Raw genomic sequence first — 19270 nt, forward strand, 5'->3', positions numbered from 1 at the left:
ATTGTGTTTAATTTTATTTATTTATACGCACAGGGGATGAACGTGTCCTTGAAAAACTATCCCCTCTTTCGACCGGAATTCATCGAGTCAACGTGGTGCTCCCAGCAGTTGATGGCCTGTTCGCCCCTGATACTACCAGTTTGGCATGCCACGCCACAAACGCACATGAGCAAACACAATAACAGCCATACCATACGAAATCCCTTTTAATGCTAGCTAATTCGCGCGGAAAGCACGCACACATTCAGAGGAAATATTGAAAAGCGAGCAATTTCCCCCTTATTTTCTCAAACGATATGATTTCCCTACGGGCATTCCCGGCAGTGATTCCCGTCATTCCGCCAAATATCTTCCACGGTACGGCGGGCTGATGGACCAAACTGCACGATTTTGAGCCATTTTACCGCACATAATCTTAGCTTCAAGGATTTGTCCATGAGGAGTTTTCGCTTTTGCTTTGAAAATCGTACGAAAGAAACCCTGCTGCAGCATCCGACAAATTCTCCTTTGTTCAATCACTTCAACCAACAGGATGCCCTTGCCCACCAGCACAGAGAAGGAATGGGAAGAATCACGGGTTCAGATTCAGGTACACACGCATAAACGGGCAGCCGAACAAAGAGTAAATCCGAGGAAAGGAAACACCTGGAAACTTGAGAAGGTTTTGTGCCCCGTCGATTCTCTACTTAAAATTTTATTGTTTTTCCGGCGTGGCAGGGATTGAAATCAGGTTTGTAAATAGAAAATCGATAGAACAGTTCAATCCCTGCTAGGAGGATGCAGCCGTAAGTAGCAACACTCGATCTCCTCAGAACAATCAGATCGAATCCCGGTGGTGCACCAGATGTTCGGAATGTGATCGTGATTGGGAAAGCATATAGATAAACAGGATTAGCGAAGATCCACGAAAGGAAAGCGGGACCGATCAGCTGCCATACAATTACACCAATTTGGGACTATCCTGTCTGAATAAGCTAAGTCGGAAAAGACACCGGTCAGGTAGGACGGAGAATACTGAGCTGAGGGCTGTACCCGGCCATCGATATTGTTTTTATTTATCTGATCTCCAAACATGTAGCTACTTTACTCCAACTGGCGACAGCTTTGTCCCGCATGGTGGAAGCCATTGGTTCAAGTGTTTGTTTTCTTTCCAAAATTTTGGAAGAGCAGCTGTCTGGATTTATGAATTGGTTCTCTGTAGTAATACAGTTTAAAAATTCGATAATTGATACAGGTTTTTGTTTAGTCTATTCAGCTTGCGAATGAGCTGAGTAGACCAACATCGATCCAAAATAAAAGGAATTTTTCTTTATCTTACAAAGCTTAATAATATGTGGAATTTACCATCTTCTTCTGCGGTAGTTATTAAAACATATATGAAATTATATGTGATCAACTGCAAATAAGAAGTGATAACATTATCAATTGTTTGATATTTATTTATTATTATTTATTTATTATTTATTTATTATTATGTGTTATTATGTTAATGTACGATAAGTATTGCAATAAAAAAATTATTTGAAACCATTTCTAGTGTTATCGTATACATATGGCATGATTTAACCCTCCGGCACTCGTGCCGTTGTATTTTGTGCAACACGTTCAGAAAATCTAGCGAAATCTTCTTTCAGCACCAGCGGCTGCTCATTCGAGGAACCATTCACGCAAGTGCGTGCAAAAACGCTTGTTGAATTTATTCAACAAGTTTCTTAATCAGAATATTGTCCCGAATGACTGGAGACACGTGACAGTTATCAAAATTCCAAAACCGGGAGAACCAGCCTCCGACCATAACTCGTATCGACCGATTGCAATGCTATCCTCCTACATCAGGAAATTTTTGGGAAAAATTATCCTACGATGTAAAATTCTGCAAAAAATCATGAATACGCACAATACTGCTGCGCATTATGTTTTTTTTTTATTTTTTTTTATTTCGGTTATAGAGGTTTTAACCTTAAGATCATTCGCCTTTTCGGGTTAGAAAAATCTCTTATGAAACATTTCTGACCCTATGTGCGGGGCCGGGACTCGAACCCAGATGCGCTGTGTACAAGGCAATCGATTTACCAACTACGCTACACCCACCCCCGCGCATTATGTTTAAATGAGTTTTGAAGGATTGAAAACGTTTTTAAGTAGGTTTAACTGAAAACCTGGTCAAGTCTCCCCATGTTCCCCTACATGAAATTGTTCATGATCAACTGCAAATAAGAAGTGATAACATTCAGGAAAATATTTGATATTTATTTACCTATTAACGGTAATGTATGATAAGTATTGCAATAACAAATTAATAGAAAACATTTCATGTGTTATCGAATAAATATGGCATGATTGAAGTTTTAGTCACAGAGTTTGTGTCGGATTCTGATGAGTCGAAGTCAAAACGCAAATTCCATAACTAATTTAGTTAGGTATACGTTTTGTGTCCGTTAATCACAAAATTAGTTCAAAACAATTTTCTCCTCAGAGGAGAAAAAATAAATTTTTACCTGGGTAAGTTTCCTCCACCAAGGAGAAATATAGCATACCCCATAGGAAATTTGACAGTATTGAAATACCAAGGTTGATTTTCGAAGGGGAAAGGGAACGAATGATTGGCTTGTGCTACTTTCGTCAGAAATACAACTGTTTTAGGGAAAAAAGGACAAATGGCCTCCATGTTCTTAGACATAAAGCTCAATGATGTATGACATGTGTATCGGGATATAAATCGATTCTTTTTAAATGCTCAAAATTTCAAAATAACAAAATTACAAAATTTCTCAAAATTGTGAAACTTTGTGAACCAAAACTCAGCATGACTAGATTCTCCATGTTATGTAGTATATGTAAGCGAAGTATAACAATCCGGACTTTTCGGGTTTTTTAGTTTACATGCATTTTTACTGTATACGGATATTTCACAGTATCTATAGAACGGGCGTTAGTAAATCAACACATCATAATACAGAATACTAAACTCAATGCAAAATATTTCTTCTATTATCAACAATCAACATTTGAAAACAATGAAAATGTATGAAGCACTAATTATACATTAGAAGGACGCTCAAATTGATTTTTACGCGGGTATATTACACGCTTAACAGCAATCCAATTATTGATAGCATTAGTAATATGAATATTTTATTGTGAATTATTGAAAATAAAAGAAAACAAACGTCAAAGCAAATTTCATTCTAAATCACTCTCAGCGCTTGCGTTTTGTGGATTTTTGAGTAACTGGATTGATGATTGTTAAGAACGAAGAATGAGAGGGGTAGTACCAAAATTATATAATCCTTCCAAGATTAATAGTTCTAGTCATCTTCTTCTATATATAAAAGTCAGTGTTTGCATGTATGTGATTTATGGACTCCCAAACGGCTTAATCGATTGCCTGGTCTACCCTGGTTGGGGATTACACTAGTTTACAAGAAAAATGAAGCTTCAAGAAAAAGTATTTTTTAGACAAATTTGGGGTCGCTGAACACGAAAACAATATTCATTTTTTTGTTCAAAGAAGCAATTTTGTGACTTTCTCAAAAAAACTCGTTTTTGAGGACTTTTTGTAGTTTTTAGTCAATATTTCGTGTCAAAATCATTCAATTAATTTAGTCAATATGCAGGTTAAAAGGTGCCGAGATGCTCTTTCCAAAAACATATAATATGTGTCGACCATATGTAAAAATTTTAGTGCTGCAAGCAACCAATGTTTAAAAAAGTGCATTTTTGACCATTTTTAAAAGTTACTCATTTTTAAATGATTTTTTTTACCGAAAAACATTTTTTTTCGGACCTTTTAGAATATAAGATGACAAATAATATCCTTACGTTAATTTTAAGCCTAATATCACTAACATCGGATGGAGCGGTTTAGAGGGTGTAGCACTGGTCTCATAAGCCAGTCGTCAAATATTTTAGTCACTATCGGGAAGGAGTCTCAGTGGGATCGTACCGCTAGCCACGTAATATTCTGTGAACTGAGAATCTGCTGTGAAGCCTGTTGAAGGAGAAGGCTAAAATTCCTTTAATTCGTAAAATATGTACTCACCACAGACAAAACAAAACTTTTCCAACGATATTTTCACATTTTAAAAAGAACACTTAGTTGTACAATGAAATATCCAAAACCATTCAAATGCAGCAGGATGGATGGATGCAAGCTCGAGAAGACAGTACCCAACACAAACTATAACTATCAAGTATAGAAGATTATTTCAATCGAAAGTATGATTGTGCGAAAAATAAAAAGTTGCAATTTTCACTCAGTGCTTCATACCATCTACATTTTTCATCCGACATTTGTGACCATTGGATTAAAATTTATGCAAAAAGATTATTTATCTCATTAGATTCTAAAAGAATTTTCTTCTGTCCATGATTTATTATAAAAAATTTACTAGAAATATGCATTTTTTTTTAAAAAAAAAAAAAAAAGGTCGAGCATTAGACTTTTTTTTACTTTGGTCGATTGTAATCATAAGAGCATGTTCAGGAGTGTTTCAGTTCTAGATTCGACAATTCTATTATATGAAACTGAAAATTTTAAAACTAGAACTTGCTGTCCCCAGCAGCAGTTTTAGCGGATGTTCTATTCAGTTTAAAATTCATGTCTCGCCATTCCTTCAGCGTTACTGCATTCAAAATTATTTCCCCCTAGTCTATCGGGTCTAAGTGTCTGTGCTGAAAACTTTGCATGTATTTAAAACACAGTTCTAAACGTATTTTAAAACCAGCAACAAATAGAACGGAGTCGTATAACAGTTTTAAATTTTGAAACAAAACTGTTCGAAATTATAAAACACAACGCTCTGCTGGGGATGTGAATGTTTCAGTTCCAGTTCTACTTTGAAACTCCTATACAAAATAAAACGCTCCTGAACATGCCCTAATAAATGTACATTTCTTGACAAACATACGATTACGGCTTAAAAGCCAACTGTCAAAATTCTCTTTGAAAGGAAATTCCGGACAAACCGTTACTGGCTAAACGCAGTTCATAGCAGTTAATGCAAGAGAAAACTTTTTTCTTTTGTTTACTATAAACATCTGTGATTGGTGGGTAACAGTTTGTCTGAAATTTCGTTTCAAAGAGAATTTTGACAGTTGGCTTTTAAGCCGTAATCATATGTTGGTCGAGATTTGATCTACGCATATTATACATTTTCGGAAAGGGCACATCAATACCTTTCGAACTGTTTCGATCGGATCGTATTTGAACAAGATATTGACAAATAACTAAAATAGTGCCCAAAACACCTTTTTCAAAGAAATCTTGAAAATGCTCCTTTGAAAAAAAAATGGACTTGGTTTTCGTACTCAGCGTAACCAGTGTAATCTTATTTAAGACCAAAAGAGATATGTGAAAAACAGAGCCATTTTCACTCGGTGCTTAATAACATCACCATTTTTTGTCGGATTTTCGTGATCTTAGGCTTAAAATTCACGCGAGTAGTTTTCCTGTCACATAAGATTTTAAAAGATTTTTTTTGTTAATTTATTTTGAAAAATCAACTAAAAATTAGTAATTTTACCAAACACTACTTTTTTTGACTTTGGTTGCTCTTAACCATAAATTGTTGATGTTTTATCCTAACATGTTATACATTTTTGAAATGGGCTCATCAATTTTTGGAATGGGCACATCAATACCTTTCGAATGGTGAGTCAAATTAATTGTGTTAATAGGAAGATTTGTTCCTGAGATATTGACCAAAAACTGCTTAAAAACACTTTTTTTAAAAATGGTTCTTTGAAAAAGAAAATGGATATGATTTTCGTGCTCAGCGACCCAAAATTGACTCAGAAAACATTTTTTTTCTTAACTTCATGCAATTAACCCAAAATTTGTAAACTAGTGTTATCTGCCTGCCAGATGGTGCTTCGGAACAAATTGTATTTTACTCCCATTTTGTTGAAAGTCGCAGCAACAGGTGGCGGGTATTAGGGTAACAGAGGTAATTTGGACACCTCACATATTTTGGGCCACCCAACCTCATCAACCCCTATACAGAAATGAAGAAAAAATAAAGGAAGTAGCAATATTGCGAACTACTTTCAAAACATATTGTAATTAAAATACGCCATGTTTTGTTGGCCAAATTATGTTACTGTAATCACAACTAATTGATGAAAGTAAAATTGCGCAAATTACACGAAAAATTGCATCGCAGATCATACAATAAGCACAATACAATATTGTACGATTTAGGGGAAAACACATTTCTGCCATCTCTTCTGCAATTAACCTTTTCATCCGTTTCTTGACATTTTTGCCACTCAAGGTAGAGTGTAGGGTGCAAAGCTTGTTGTTTCGTATATTTTTCCTTCTTGTTTATATAACACGGCTCGATGTGTTAGCATAACTGAGCCGTGGGACCTTTATGATTTTTATATCATGTAAAAATTAAAATTAAGTTTGAAAATGCTTGCCTATCAGGTATTGTTGCCGAAGCTTGCCGCTGTGTGTTAAGATTCTCTTCGTTGGCTGTGGAACATTAGCTGCGTTGTCTCCCGCACCTTGGAGGTCATTCGGTCCATCTTGTCTCGCGTTTTTGCTTACGTCCTTGTCGTCATCGTTACTGCATTCATGATGCTCACGGTAGGATGTTCTTTTTTGCTTCTTGAACTTACAAGTCGCTGTTGTAAATCCATTTCCATCGGCATTTGATTCTTTATTGATGGTGTTGGTTTAGAGGCATTTTATGTAATCGATATTACTTCACTCTTGGTAATGGCGGTTTGTTTAGTGGCGCTGGGCCCGATCGTTGTTGATCTCGTGTTTGTTGCTGCCCGCGGCATTATTCAGTACAGTTTCCCTTCGAATAAATACTGTTGTTGCATAGAACGGACTCCCATATTTGAGAAAATGTGTATAAAACACTTCTGTAAACAATTGAATGAAATCTCGTTGAAAAACTTTTACTGCCGTACCAATATATTCCAAACTAGCAGTATAAGCTGTCAATACAGTCAAAAGATAATACTTTTGAATAATCCATTTGATCTTACACAATACTGCCCATATATGCATAAGAGTCCCATATTGAAAAACAGCAAGCCGAGAAAAACGCTGTTCAAGATTTACGTTTTTCATTGAGCCTTATGGATGGGACAACCATGTTTTGGTATTTTTTCCGATATTTTCTAAACAAGCCTGGTAATCTTATTTGTGCATTATGATTCAGTGGTGGTACAGAATACAATCCAACAGATATCTCATTTTCGACAAAAATCCATATGGGACTCTTATGCTTATATGGGCAGAATAGTAGGTCAGTATTTGAAACTGATGTAAGATTTAGAAATCGACTAAATTTGTGCAAATAGCCTTCTACGAGAAAAATAAGCATGTATATTAGACACGAGCATTTTTATTCAATTGACGTCATCTTGCAATGGTCCATAGGAATTAAAGACGTTGAATCTCTAGTATGACGACTTGTCATTTCAATTGTCTGTTTACCATTTACCTGTCTGTGTCGGGAATGAGACGTGTCAATGGCACAATGGTATCTTATGCGATTGGAATGACTTAACAGATACATGGTAAACGATTGAGATGGCGAGTCTTTATTCAGAGATTCAGTCTCATTAATAGGAATACCATAGATGAATCAAAAGAGAAAGCTAGAAAAAAATAGAATTTAAAAATTCTCTATTCTTTATTCTTATGATCGTAGTTTACTCCAACAATACTAAATTACTGCGCGAGTATACACGAAGTGGGCGATAATATGTTTGCAGAATTTTATCCATGGCCAAAATGTATTTCCTCCACGGGTCAAAAAAAGTATATGGAAATTTAAATTTTTATTGATTTCTTAGTAAATGATTCGTTTTTAAGAGATCTGTATTGATGGTCAGATGTAAGCCGATGTTGTGTATGACTATATTTACCAATCTTTGCAGTCTTTATATGTCTTATTCGCACAATTTAAAAACTATGTCCTAAAGTGGGCCAAAATACCATTATTACCCTATCTGGTGCATGTTCAAAATATTGTCTCCAATTTTTTGCTGAATTTGGGTATCTTTCTTCTTATTGTGTTTGATCAAACTCATAATATAACACGCAAAATATATGTGATTTGACAACCACAGCCTACCCTTATAAAATATTTCTTGGTTCATTAAATGAAACACAGGTGACGCAGTGCGGTTTAAAGTTTTTTATTAGTCATCATTCTAGGTATTTTTTGGTAGCGTGTAAGCTGTCACGCTGCAATTTTAACGAATCTCCTATCAATAAACAAAAATGTCGCGCAGCTCTGTTACCGTATATTCGATATGTTGGTTTGTTTACTTTCACGAAATCAGAAATAAAAATATTATCAATGAATATCACAAATGCGTTATCACAATCTGGTGTTTTTTAAGCCAAAGATCATAATTGCTGATGGAATAAGTGAAAGTAATGTTGTGCTGTTGGAATGGATATTAGTTTTGCACTATGAACGATTTCACCCTAAAGTCAATAGCTGCAGACTTGGCACCGGCTAATTATTTGTCGGTAGCGAGCAATGCCCGTGTACATCGCGACAAGCTTATTAAACTTCTCTTGGAAAAGGTAATTGAAACATTTCGTAATAAGACAATTACCCGATTATTTCCTTGCTCAGAAAAAAATACCGGAAGATGGCTGGGAGAATACTACCATAGAGTACTTCATCGGCGAGCTTTCTCTGATGGACAGCAACAATTTTCCCAATCGTTACGGTGTAGGCGAGCGTGAGGCCAGAATAGTTTGTGGTAAGTTCCTCTACTATAAAGATAACAAAGGCTAACCAGTTTGAAAATTTATAAAGATATGGTTCGCCAACGACACTACAACTTTGCTCACGGGATCGGACGATCTGGCAGCCTAACTGAGGCTCAGCCCAAAGCAACAGGATCCACGGTCATGAATAATTTAACGAATAGCCTTGTGCTGGATTTGATCCACGAAGTGGGTATCCGAAGCTGCAAGAAAGCAATTCTCGTTCCACTGGCCACGGGAATGGCCGTAATGATGACGTTACTTTCGCTGAAGGCGAAACGACCACAAGCTAAGTACGTGTTGTGGTCAAGAATTGACCAAAAATCGTGCTTTAAAAGCATTCAGACGGCAGGCCTTATACCTGTCGTCATTGATACCATTCCAGTGGAGGAAAAGGGCGATGCTATGTTTGGAACCGATCTGAAAGAATTTCGGAACAAAATAGAACAACTTGATGCGAGCAATATTTGCTGTGCCCTTTCGACGACCAGTTGTTTCGCACCAAGAACGTGCGACAGTATTGTAGAGCTGGCCAGCTTGTGTCGGGACAATGACATTCCACATGTGGTTAACAATGCCTATGGGTTACAAAGTACTTACCTGACACATCAGCTAGAGCAAGCAGCTCGAGTAGGTCGAGTGGATGCGTTCGTTCAAAGTACAGATAAGAATTTATTGGTTCCGGTGGGAGGAGCAATCATAGCAGGTTTTGACGAAAACGTAATCAACCTGGTTTCTGAGTCTTATCCAGGAAGAGCATCCAGTTCTCAAACATTAGATGTACTTATAACACTACTGTCTCTGGGAAAGAATGGTTATCGCAGACTGGTCGCCGAACGAAAGGAGCTTCATCAATACCTTCTGAGCCAAATGACAACCTTAGCGAAAACATATGCTGAGTTGGTGGTGTCCGGGAAGAACCCAATTTCGTTAGCGCTTACGCTAACAAATTTCGCAACAAATCCGCAGATGATTGGTTCCATGTTGCACCGAAGAGGTGTCTCCGGTTGTCGAGTGGTAAGCGGAAGGGAATCAAAAACCATTGGAGGCCACACGTTCCAAGCATGGGGTTCTCATAATGGCCTTGCTGGAGTGCCGTACCTAACGGCGAGCGCAGCACTCGGTATAAGTCGCGAGGAAGTGGATGGGTTCATTAGTAAACTTAGACAAGTACTGCAGGAACGGGTAGAAAATGTAGTATCTGTCACAAAAGCGTGAATGATGGAATAAAAATAATGTGAAATATTGTTTTACCCCTCCGGAAGTCGCGCTTGTGGCCCACTGACCGAGCAGCCGCTGGTGCTCTGAGACGATTTCGCTAGATTTTCAGAGCAGCGTGCACTCAGTGCACTAGCGCCAGTGCCGGAAGGGTTAATGATTATGTAGATTTTGTTTTAGTGAACACGATAAACTTAATGGAAAATAGTCAACCACCTTAAATTGAAAAAAAACTGCAAAAAATTCTTTCTTCGTAATTAGCAGTAATGAATCGGTCAGTAAGTAACTTGGTAAAACGTAACGTATAGACGAGGTGTATAAAAAAGGACGTGTTATGATCACGTAGAATGACAATGCAACACTGAATCGCTTATCGATATATTTATTCCTCGTTTTCGTTCGGTTGTTCATCACCAATATCCACGAGTTCGGAATTTACTTGATTCATCATTTCAGGGTGCTGCTTGATTAGCTGGTTGCTGTGAGCCATGCTGTTCAAAAAGGACTGCAAGTTCCAATCTTTTCGCAGCAGTGAATGTTCCAGTTCAAAGTGTCCATGACGGATACATCGGATGCCAACGCAGTGTGCCACTGATTTTAAATTCAGCCCAATTTCGTGCACCAACGTTCCTATGTAGGCTTCCGTTTCGTTGATGGCATGCAGTTCTAGAAAAATATTGCGCAAGAACACTAATTAGTGAGGGATTCGTGGAGGAAATGCTCAAAAACCAATTGCAATGTTTGTTTTTAAAACACACCACTCTACAAGTTAGCATTATTATCTCAGTGCATTCTTAAGGATATAGATCCTTTGCTTTTTGGGCCCTTAACTCTAGAGTTGTTTGCACGTCAACCATCAAGTAAAACCATTGCATCATTCGTCTCCAACCAACTTACCAATAGTAAAAAATGGCCTCCGAAATTCTATCAACTTGATGCCATAGATCATCGGTTGGGATTTATCCGTGGGACGAATCGTTCCCCTGGCCGCCAGTTCGTAAGCTGCCTGCGATTGCATGTCCACTCCGCAAAGTTCGAACATCTTTTTCTGATGGGACGCCTGCATGGATGCCAACAGTCTGCTAATTTTGTCTGATCCGATATGCTTTATTGTGGCTTTCGCTATCACTCTTGAATCACCGAAATGGCTATCGGTCGCTTTGCCCAAAAATCCCGTGATCCGGTACACACGCAACGGTCGATTCTGCTGGAGCCGGTACGCCAGATTGAGCCCTTTGTTTATTCCTAGTACTGCGCAATGAAAATTCTAGATTTATCATATTTGTACCATTTGCTGCCAAATTCTTACCCATCACTCCACTTGTAAATCGGCCATGGTTGGCGCTCATGCGAACTTTTACATCCTCTGTTTGATAGCGGGGACCAACCACCAAAACGTTATCTGCGAGATCTTCCGTTCGTCGGACAAGAAATTTGTCATCTGAAGTCGCTTCAATTGCTACTCGTTGCAGTGGTGGTCTTACTCGTAGCTGATTGAGATCTAGATTGAAAATGGTTAATATTATCGCGCCTATTTACAATTTTCGTAGATACCTCGGCATAGATTTCCAATGATTGTATGTCGAACTTGTTGAACGGTTAGTCCCGCCGGTTTGTACACATTTACAAGTCCGTTCAAATATTTCCATACGACGGGTGCGTCTTGAACTTTGGCTAATGACATTAAGATTAAATTTATGCTTACGTTAATTGCATAAAACGAGTAAAATTGGTAACTATTTTTGTTATGAATATTACGCACAAAATATTGTTATTCAGCAAAGTACTGCGATATCACATGTTTCGTTAAAATTAGAAATCAGTACGGAACAGCCCTGTTCCTCATGCTGCAAATTCCCCACTACGGTAAGTTGCCCCAGCAAGCAAAGACACCATCCACCAAAAGAAAAAAAACTACCTTCTACAATACGATACCTGGTGGTCAGCACTGCAGTGCACATAAATACCCCTATATCAAATGATGATATGCACTAAAATTTTAATATATTTGCATGTGTTACGAAACCAGAGGTAAGATTCGTTCAACGGATGGATGAAAATAGATTATAACTAGAGGTCGCATGTCGCTGATAATTTATCATCTCGCTCTTACATGTGCTAGACCCATTAGTTTGACACATTGCGCCGGGTACACACATGTCAAAGTAATGGGCTACAATATGCTAGAGCGAGAGCCCATGTTTCAGTTCATGAATACATGGAGACAGTAGCGCTTTGTTCCCTCTAGTAGTTATAATCTCTTTTGATGGATGAGTTCAGTTCAGTACCCTCCGCAGCTGTCAATCCGAGCAAACATAAACGCCAGTCAGAACATACACGGAAACAAAAAACTATCTAAAATTGAGTTCCTTTGACTCAATCTCGTGGTATCGTGGGGGAACTTAAAATTAGGTAAACCGTGTTGAAGGTAGTTTCCATTTAACCACGGCAAAAATTACAACTCAGTGATAGGTTTTTTATACTCAAATTTAAGTTGAATTTACCTAATTTTGAGTTCACCCCAAACAACTCAAAAGTAACTTCCCCCACGGAAGATCTCGACTGAGTCGAACCTCTCGTTTTGTTTTTGACAACACTAATAAGTGCGAAAGCGACGCACAACTCAAGAGTAAGTTAAAAGAACTTTTCTGCAGGTTGTTTTATTTAACCGTGTACCCTCGTGGACTGAATTGCCAGATGAAGAATAGACACAACGCGATCAATCCGTATATTGCACGTCATTGCACTATTAAAATCAGTCAGAAGTCTTACGGCCGATTTCTTCACTGGATGAAAACCGGTGAAGAAATTGGTCGTTAGTAAAACTTGTATTATAGTTGCTTAAGGTCTAGTTAATTTTAGCTCCGATCAAGTACAAATGGATTTCATCAATATCTTATAGATCGTTTCATTCCATTTGCCATTCTTCTCACTCTTATTCTGGTGCGAAAAGAACCACATTTCCGAAGGCATCTGACATACTCGCGCAATTGCACGCTGAAAGAAATTTGTACAAGTGCGTTCTGCTGGTTAAATGAGAACTCGAAAGATGGTGCTGGAATCACCTAAATGATGTTGTCAAAGGTTTGTTTTTGGAATTTGACATGGGGATTTCTTGTACTTTATCATCTTTGATTAAAGTGAATTTGTAACAGAACTAGGTAATTAAAAACTAATATAGAATTTCCTGAAAACTGTACTGTGAACTGTTATGTATTTTAACTATTGTAGGAACTAATGCTAAAAGTGCGGCTAAATGACTAGTTCATGCTGGTTATCACAGATTTGCGAGACAAGTAAGTTCTATTCAGCTCTAACTAGCTAAAAACTAATGAATTTGTTAAATCTAGGACACTACGAACACGTATAAAAAGGAGGATTTGTTTCGGATAAGCATGGAAGAAAACGAAAATGTAAGCTAACCTATATTTACAACAGTATGTAATCTAACAACAATATACTACAGCTTTGAAGCTGCTATCAGGACGTGTTTTCTTCCTAATCCGAACAGAATGTCTTTAATAATTATTGTACTATCTGCAAAAAAATAAAATTTGTAATGAATGACATAATTCGAATACTCCTATAGTATGCAAGAGATGCAAGGTCCCAGATGGAAGGCTGAACCGAGTAATAAACAGTTTTTTAAATAGATTTTGAAGTACATTTCAGATGTTAGTGAGGTAAAGTTATAGGTAGGAAGTAGGTGAGCACAAAAACCGCAACGGAAAAGCCCCATACACCAGAGGATGGTTTACAGTAAAATTTTAATAGAATTGTATGTTTAATAATTATTGTGCAACCTGAACAAAATAAAATTTTAAACGAATGACATAATTCTAGTACTATAACAGTGTACAGAAGATGTAAAGACCCAAATGGCAGGCTGAACCAAGTAATATTTTTTTTAATAGATTTTAAAGTACATTTCACATGTTAGAGAGGGAAGGGAAAGCCTCTTAGTGTTTCGGATAATATTATTGGCGCTCTGATGTTGTTATGATGCTCTCTATCTCATGTACTTGGTAGTTATGGTCGTTCTGGCTGTTTAGTTATTCCAGAGAGGTATTATTCTAGATATTATCATAATCTAGTGTTGTAGTGCCAGGAAAACATTGAGATATTTTTAATAGCTTTCAAAACTGCCATACCTAAGAATCATGCAGGATATATTTCAAAATGAATGGGTATCTGGAATAATGCCATTTCTATTCCGGGGACCATTGGCTATTACGTGGCCAACTTCTGGAAGCGTTTCTTAGCCAATGGATGGACGCATAGGTGATTGATTATGTCATTTATTTTAAATTTTGTTTTATTCAGATTGTGTAATAGTTCTTAAATACACGAATACACACATAAAGTTTATATGCCAGCCAATAGTGTCTATATGCCTCAGCTAATTGCAAAAATCTGTGTAAAATCAACGGGCATAACGTTTAAATTTTTTGAGTGCACGTATTCGCGATCTAACACTGGATGTCAACCTACCTCTGAAAAATATATAGAAGTTAAATTTCACGTTACATCACTAAGAACTTGATCTTCCAGTTACAGTTTGTACTAAAATGAAGTTCGGAGATTAAAATCTGGATAAAAAGACGATGGTGAACGAAAACCACTTGATTAAAGAGTGCAGGTGTTGATAGTCGAGGTTATCCATTGATAAATTCAAATTCTATGTGAACATTTTCCATATCTAGAACAACCATGATGCGTTCAAGCTAGAGCCTTATTGTCTCTTGCTGTATGCAGAAGCCGTCTCCACTCCACTCGGTCCATTGTTGCTGGTTCCCAGCCTCGCAATCTTCGAAGGGTCCGCCGGTCGTCCTCTATCTGGTCGATCCACCGTGCTCGCTGTGCGCCCCGCTTTCTTGTTTCTGTAGGGTCGCCCTAAAGAACCACCTTCACCGGGTCGTCGTCCGACATTCTTACGACGTGCCCAGCCCACCGCAAACGTCATATTTTTGCGGTATGCGCGATGGATGGTTCTTCCAGCCCGAGCTTCCAGCAGCTGATGCAACTCATGCATATTCCAGGTCTCGTGGCCGTAAAGGACCACCGGTCTAATCAGCGTCTTGTAAATAATCAACATCGCGCGGCGGCGAATTTTGTTCGACCGCAGCGTCCTTCGGAGTCAAAAAAAGATGGGTGGGTAATGTCTGCGACATAACCGGAGAGATGTAGAATACATAAAGAACACGTTCTTCAAATATGTTGATACTCATTGGAATTTTCGGACAAAAGGTGATTTGGGCGAGGAATATTTCAAATTATTCTTTACAAAAATGATGGTGGTCCTGAAAAGGACCGGTTTTGTTGGCGTTGTTGGCCTTGGTGAGGGAGATGGCTAACGATGAAATTAATTGTTAGCATGAGGAAGTCGCGTAGTACTGGCCAATGGAAGAACAGATAATAATTGATTCCTGAAAATCAATTTTTCTTTATTCATGTAAATTATACATACTTACAAATCTAATAGAAGATTCCTGGTCATATTTCTGAATCATTAGTGCGAACATTGTGTAATTTGGTTAAGTACAATGAAAGTTACAAACTTTCCAAACTCGACCTTCTGTTCCTTCAGAAATATTGAAATGGGGTGTCTATATTAAACCGTTAGTCGTGGTCACAATAAAAAAGATGGGTGGGTAATGTCTGCGACATAACCGGAGTGTCGTAACTACACTTGTGACGTTAATCCAAATCTAATGATATGCAACGAAATTACGTTTGCATGTGAAATTTTCAAATGATTCGTTATAATTATGGTTAAAAATTCTAATTGGAAATTCTTTTCCATCACCAACTATTTTTCTTTTTTCGAATCTACAGCATTCTTTGAAAATATTGTTGAAATGTTATTGATGAAAAACTGAAAATGCGTTTGGCAACACTGCTCACTAAATGGATGGTGGGAAGACGCACATTCGTTTTGATTATGCTAGTATTAGTAGCAGAAAAGAAAGAAAAGGCGCATGGCCCGAAAACGAGCAAGCGAGAGAGCGATAGTAGTTCGTATTCGCTCTACTAAACTAAAAAAAAAAGATGGGTGGGTAATGTCTGTAACATAACCGGAGCATCGTGACTTCACTTCGAGACGTTAATTTAAATCTAATGATTTATGCAGTTAATCAAAGGAGGCTGCCAAAAAGTTCGAATAAAAGCAAGCGACTAGTGTACTTTGCACGTTCTATATTTTATCAATACTAGAGAGGATCAATAAAATAATTCAAATTGTAATAGCGACATGCAATTGTGGCAACACTGGCCATGAGATGGTGGGGGAACACGCACATTCGTTTTAGTTATGATGGTATTAGCAGCAGAAAGGAATGGAAAAGCAGTGCACGAAAACGAGCGAGAGAGGATAATTTAAATTCTCTTTCTTTCTTTCCACACATCGTATTTCTTATATAGCTTTCTGAAAATTATTTGTTATACACCATAAAATGTAAATTTCAGTTTAACTCTTATTAGAACATAATTAATTGGTCCTGAAAAGAACCGTTTACTGTTTTATTGCGGGAGCATAATTCAGACGCACTCCTCGCGGACACGGTGAGCCAGAAAGCACTATTTTGCATCCTCCAACAAACCGACCAAGTAGGCATCGTTGGCTTCTCGGGGCATCATTACGATTGAGCTTTGTAAGCGTAGCTCGACTTTGCAGTCCTGTACAATCTCACGAACCAGACGCTGGAACGATAGCCTACGGATTAGTTGCCCTTTAGTTGGGGCGAAATTCTTGCAGGGCGACAGTTCCGATGAGTCACCAGTAGCTGGGGCACTTTTTCCGTCCGTCGCTATTGCCAACTGCTTTCCTTCGGTGGACTGGCTGCTTGCTAGTGCTTGAACGAATACGAATGATGAGTAAAACCGACCGACCAATATTCATATATGAACACACGAGAAAGCACTACTATCGCTCGTTTTCGTGCCATTCCTGCGCCTTTCCTTTCCGTTCGGCTACCAATACTAGCATAACCAAAACGAATATTCTGTCTTTCCATCGCCTTCAATCTAGTGGCCAGTGCTAGCAAACTTGCATGTTCAGTTTTCAATAACAACATTCAAACAATATTTTCAAAGAATGTTGCAGATTTGAAAAGAAGGAAGGAAAAGATTTTCACAAATTTAAATTCTTTCGTGTTATTTGTTAGCGCTGATAAAGGCTATTTAGTTTGCTACTAGCAAGGAGCTGCACAAACAAATCGATTTATGCAGTTAATCAACGGAGGCTGCCAAAAAGTTCGAATAAAAGCATGCGACTAGTGTACTTTGCACGTTCTATATTTTATCAATACTAGAGAGGATCAATAAAATAATTCAAATTGTAATAGCGACATGCAATTGTGGCAACACTGGCCATGAGATGGTGGGGGAACACGCACATTCGTTTTAGTTATGATGGTATTAGCAGCAGAAAGGAATGAAAAAGCAGTGCACGAAAACGAGCGAGAGAGGATAATTTAAATTCTCTTTCTTTCTTTCCACACATCGTATTTCTTATATAGCTTTCTGAAAATTATTTGTTATACACCATAAAATGTAAATTTCAGTTTAACTCTTATTAGAACATAATTAATTGGTCCTGTAAAGAACCGTTTATTGTTTTATTGCGGGAGCATAATTCAGACGCACTCCCAGCGGACACGGTGAGCTAGAAAGCACTATTTTGCATTCTCGAACAAACCGACCAAGTAGGCATCGTTGTCTTCTCGGGGCATCATTACGACTGAGCTTTGTAAGCGTAGCTCGACTTTGCAGTCCTGCACAATCTCACGACCCAGACGCTGGAACGATAGCCTACTCTGTTGCCCTTTAGTTGGGGCGAAATTCTTGCAGGGCGACAGTTCCGATGAGTCACCAGTAGCTGGGGCACTTTTTCCGTCCGTCGCTATTGCCAACTGCTTTCCTTCGGTGGACTGGCTGCTTGCTAGTGCTTGAACGAATACGAATGATGAGAAAAACCGAACGACCAATATTCATATATGAACACACGAGAAAGCACTACTATCGCTCGTTTTCGTGCCATTCCTGCGCCTTTCCTTTCCGTTTGGCTACCAATACTAGCATAACCAAAACGAATATTCTGTCTTTCCATCGCCTTCAATCTAGTGGCCAGTGCTAGCAAACTTGCATGTTCAGTTTTTCAATAACAACATTCAAACAATATTTTCAAAGAATGTTGCAGATTTGAAAAGAAGGAAGGAAAAGATTTTCACAAATTTAAATTCTTTCGTGTTATTTGTTAGCGCTGATAAAGGCTATTTAGTTTGCTACTAGCAAGGAGCTGCACAAACAAATCGATTTATGCAGTTAATCAACGGAGGCTGCCAAAAAGTTCGAATAAAAGCATGCGACTAGTGTACTTTGCACGTTCTATATTTTATCAATACTAGAGAGGATCAATAAAATAATTCAAATTGTAATAGCGACATGCAATTGTGGCAACACTGGTCATGAGATGGTGGGGGAACACGCACATTCGTTTTAGTTATGATGGTAGTAGCAGCAGAAAGGAATGGAAAAGCAGTGCACGAAAACGAGCGAGAGAGGATAATTTAAATTCTCTTTCTTTCTTTCCACACATCGTATTTCTTATATTGCTTTCTGAAAATTATTTGTTATACACCATAAAATGTAAATTTCAGTTTAACTCTTATTAGAACACAATTAATTGGTCCTGTAAAGAACCGTTTATTGTTTTATTGCGGGAGCATAATTCAGACGCACTCCCCGCGGACACGGTGAGCTAGAAAGCACTATTTTGCATTCTCGAACAAACCGACCAAGAAGGCATCGTTGGCTTCTCGGGGCATCATTACGACTGAGCTTTGTAAGCGTAGCTCGACTTTGCAGTCCTGCACAATCTCACGACCCAGACGCTGGAACGATAGCCTACTCTGTTGCCCTTTAGTTGGGGCGAAATTCTTGCAGGGCGACAGTTCCTGATCGGGTTGCGATGAGTCACCAGTAGCTGGGGCACTTTTTCCGCCGTCGTCATCGCCCACTGCTGTTCTTCGATAGATTGGCTGCTTGCTAGTGCTTGAACGAATACGAATGATGAGAAAAACCGACCGACAGATATTTATATAATCGCGCTAATATGCACTACTATCGCTTTCTCGCTCGTTCTCGTGCCGTGCATGAGCCTTTCCTTTCCGTCCGGCTTCTAATGGCCTAACCAAAGGAATATGCAGTCTTTCCCCCACCAAGTGCTCTCGTCAAGCAACCCAATGCGAATAACCATACGAACAAACATGTAGTGGACCTATATATAAACTTTTCATTATTTTA

At 38.3% G+C, this 19270-nt stretch overlaps 2 protein-coding genes across 2 annotated transcripts; one reads left to right on the forward strand and one right to left on the reverse strand.

Moving 5' to 3' along the window:
- The first annotated feature begins 8252 nt into the window (after nucleotides 1–8252).
- LOC131684882 (O-phosphoseryl-tRNA(Sec) selenium transferase) lies at nucleotides 8253–10234 on the forward strand. The gene is made up of 3 exons (XM_058968125.1): nucleotides 8253–8560; nucleotides 8613–8742; nucleotides 8799–10234. Exons 1-3 carry the CDS (start codon nucleotides 8444–8446, stop codon nucleotides 9965–9967), a joined length of 1416 nt encoding a protein of 471 aa, XP_058824108.1. The 5' UTR covers nucleotides 8253–8443; the 3' UTR covers nucleotides 9968–10234.
- A 95-nt stretch (nucleotides 10235–10329) lies between these two features.
- Nucleotides 10330–11750, reverse strand: LOC131684886 (pseudouridylate synthase TRUB2, mitochondrial). The gene is made up of 4 exons (XM_058968129.1): nucleotides 11522–11750; nucleotides 11277–11468; nucleotides 10865–11218; nucleotides 10330–10633 (listed from the first exon to the last, which is right to left on the reverse strand). The coding sequence occupies exons 1-4, from the start codon at nucleotides 11649–11651 to the stop codon at nucleotides 10350–10352; spliced, it is 960 nt and encodes a 319-aa protein (XP_058824112.1). The 5' UTR covers nucleotides 11652–11750; the 3' UTR covers nucleotides 10330–10349.
- Between the last annotated feature and the right edge of the window lie 7520 nt (nucleotides 11751–19270).

The sequence above is a fragment of the Topomyia yanbarensis genome, chromosome 2 (assembly GCF_030247195.1).
Source record: "Topomyia yanbarensis strain Yona2022 chromosome 2, ASM3024719v1, whole genome shotgun sequence".
NCBI lineage: Eukaryota > Metazoa > Arthropoda > Insecta > Diptera > Culicidae > Topomyia > Topomyia yanbarensis.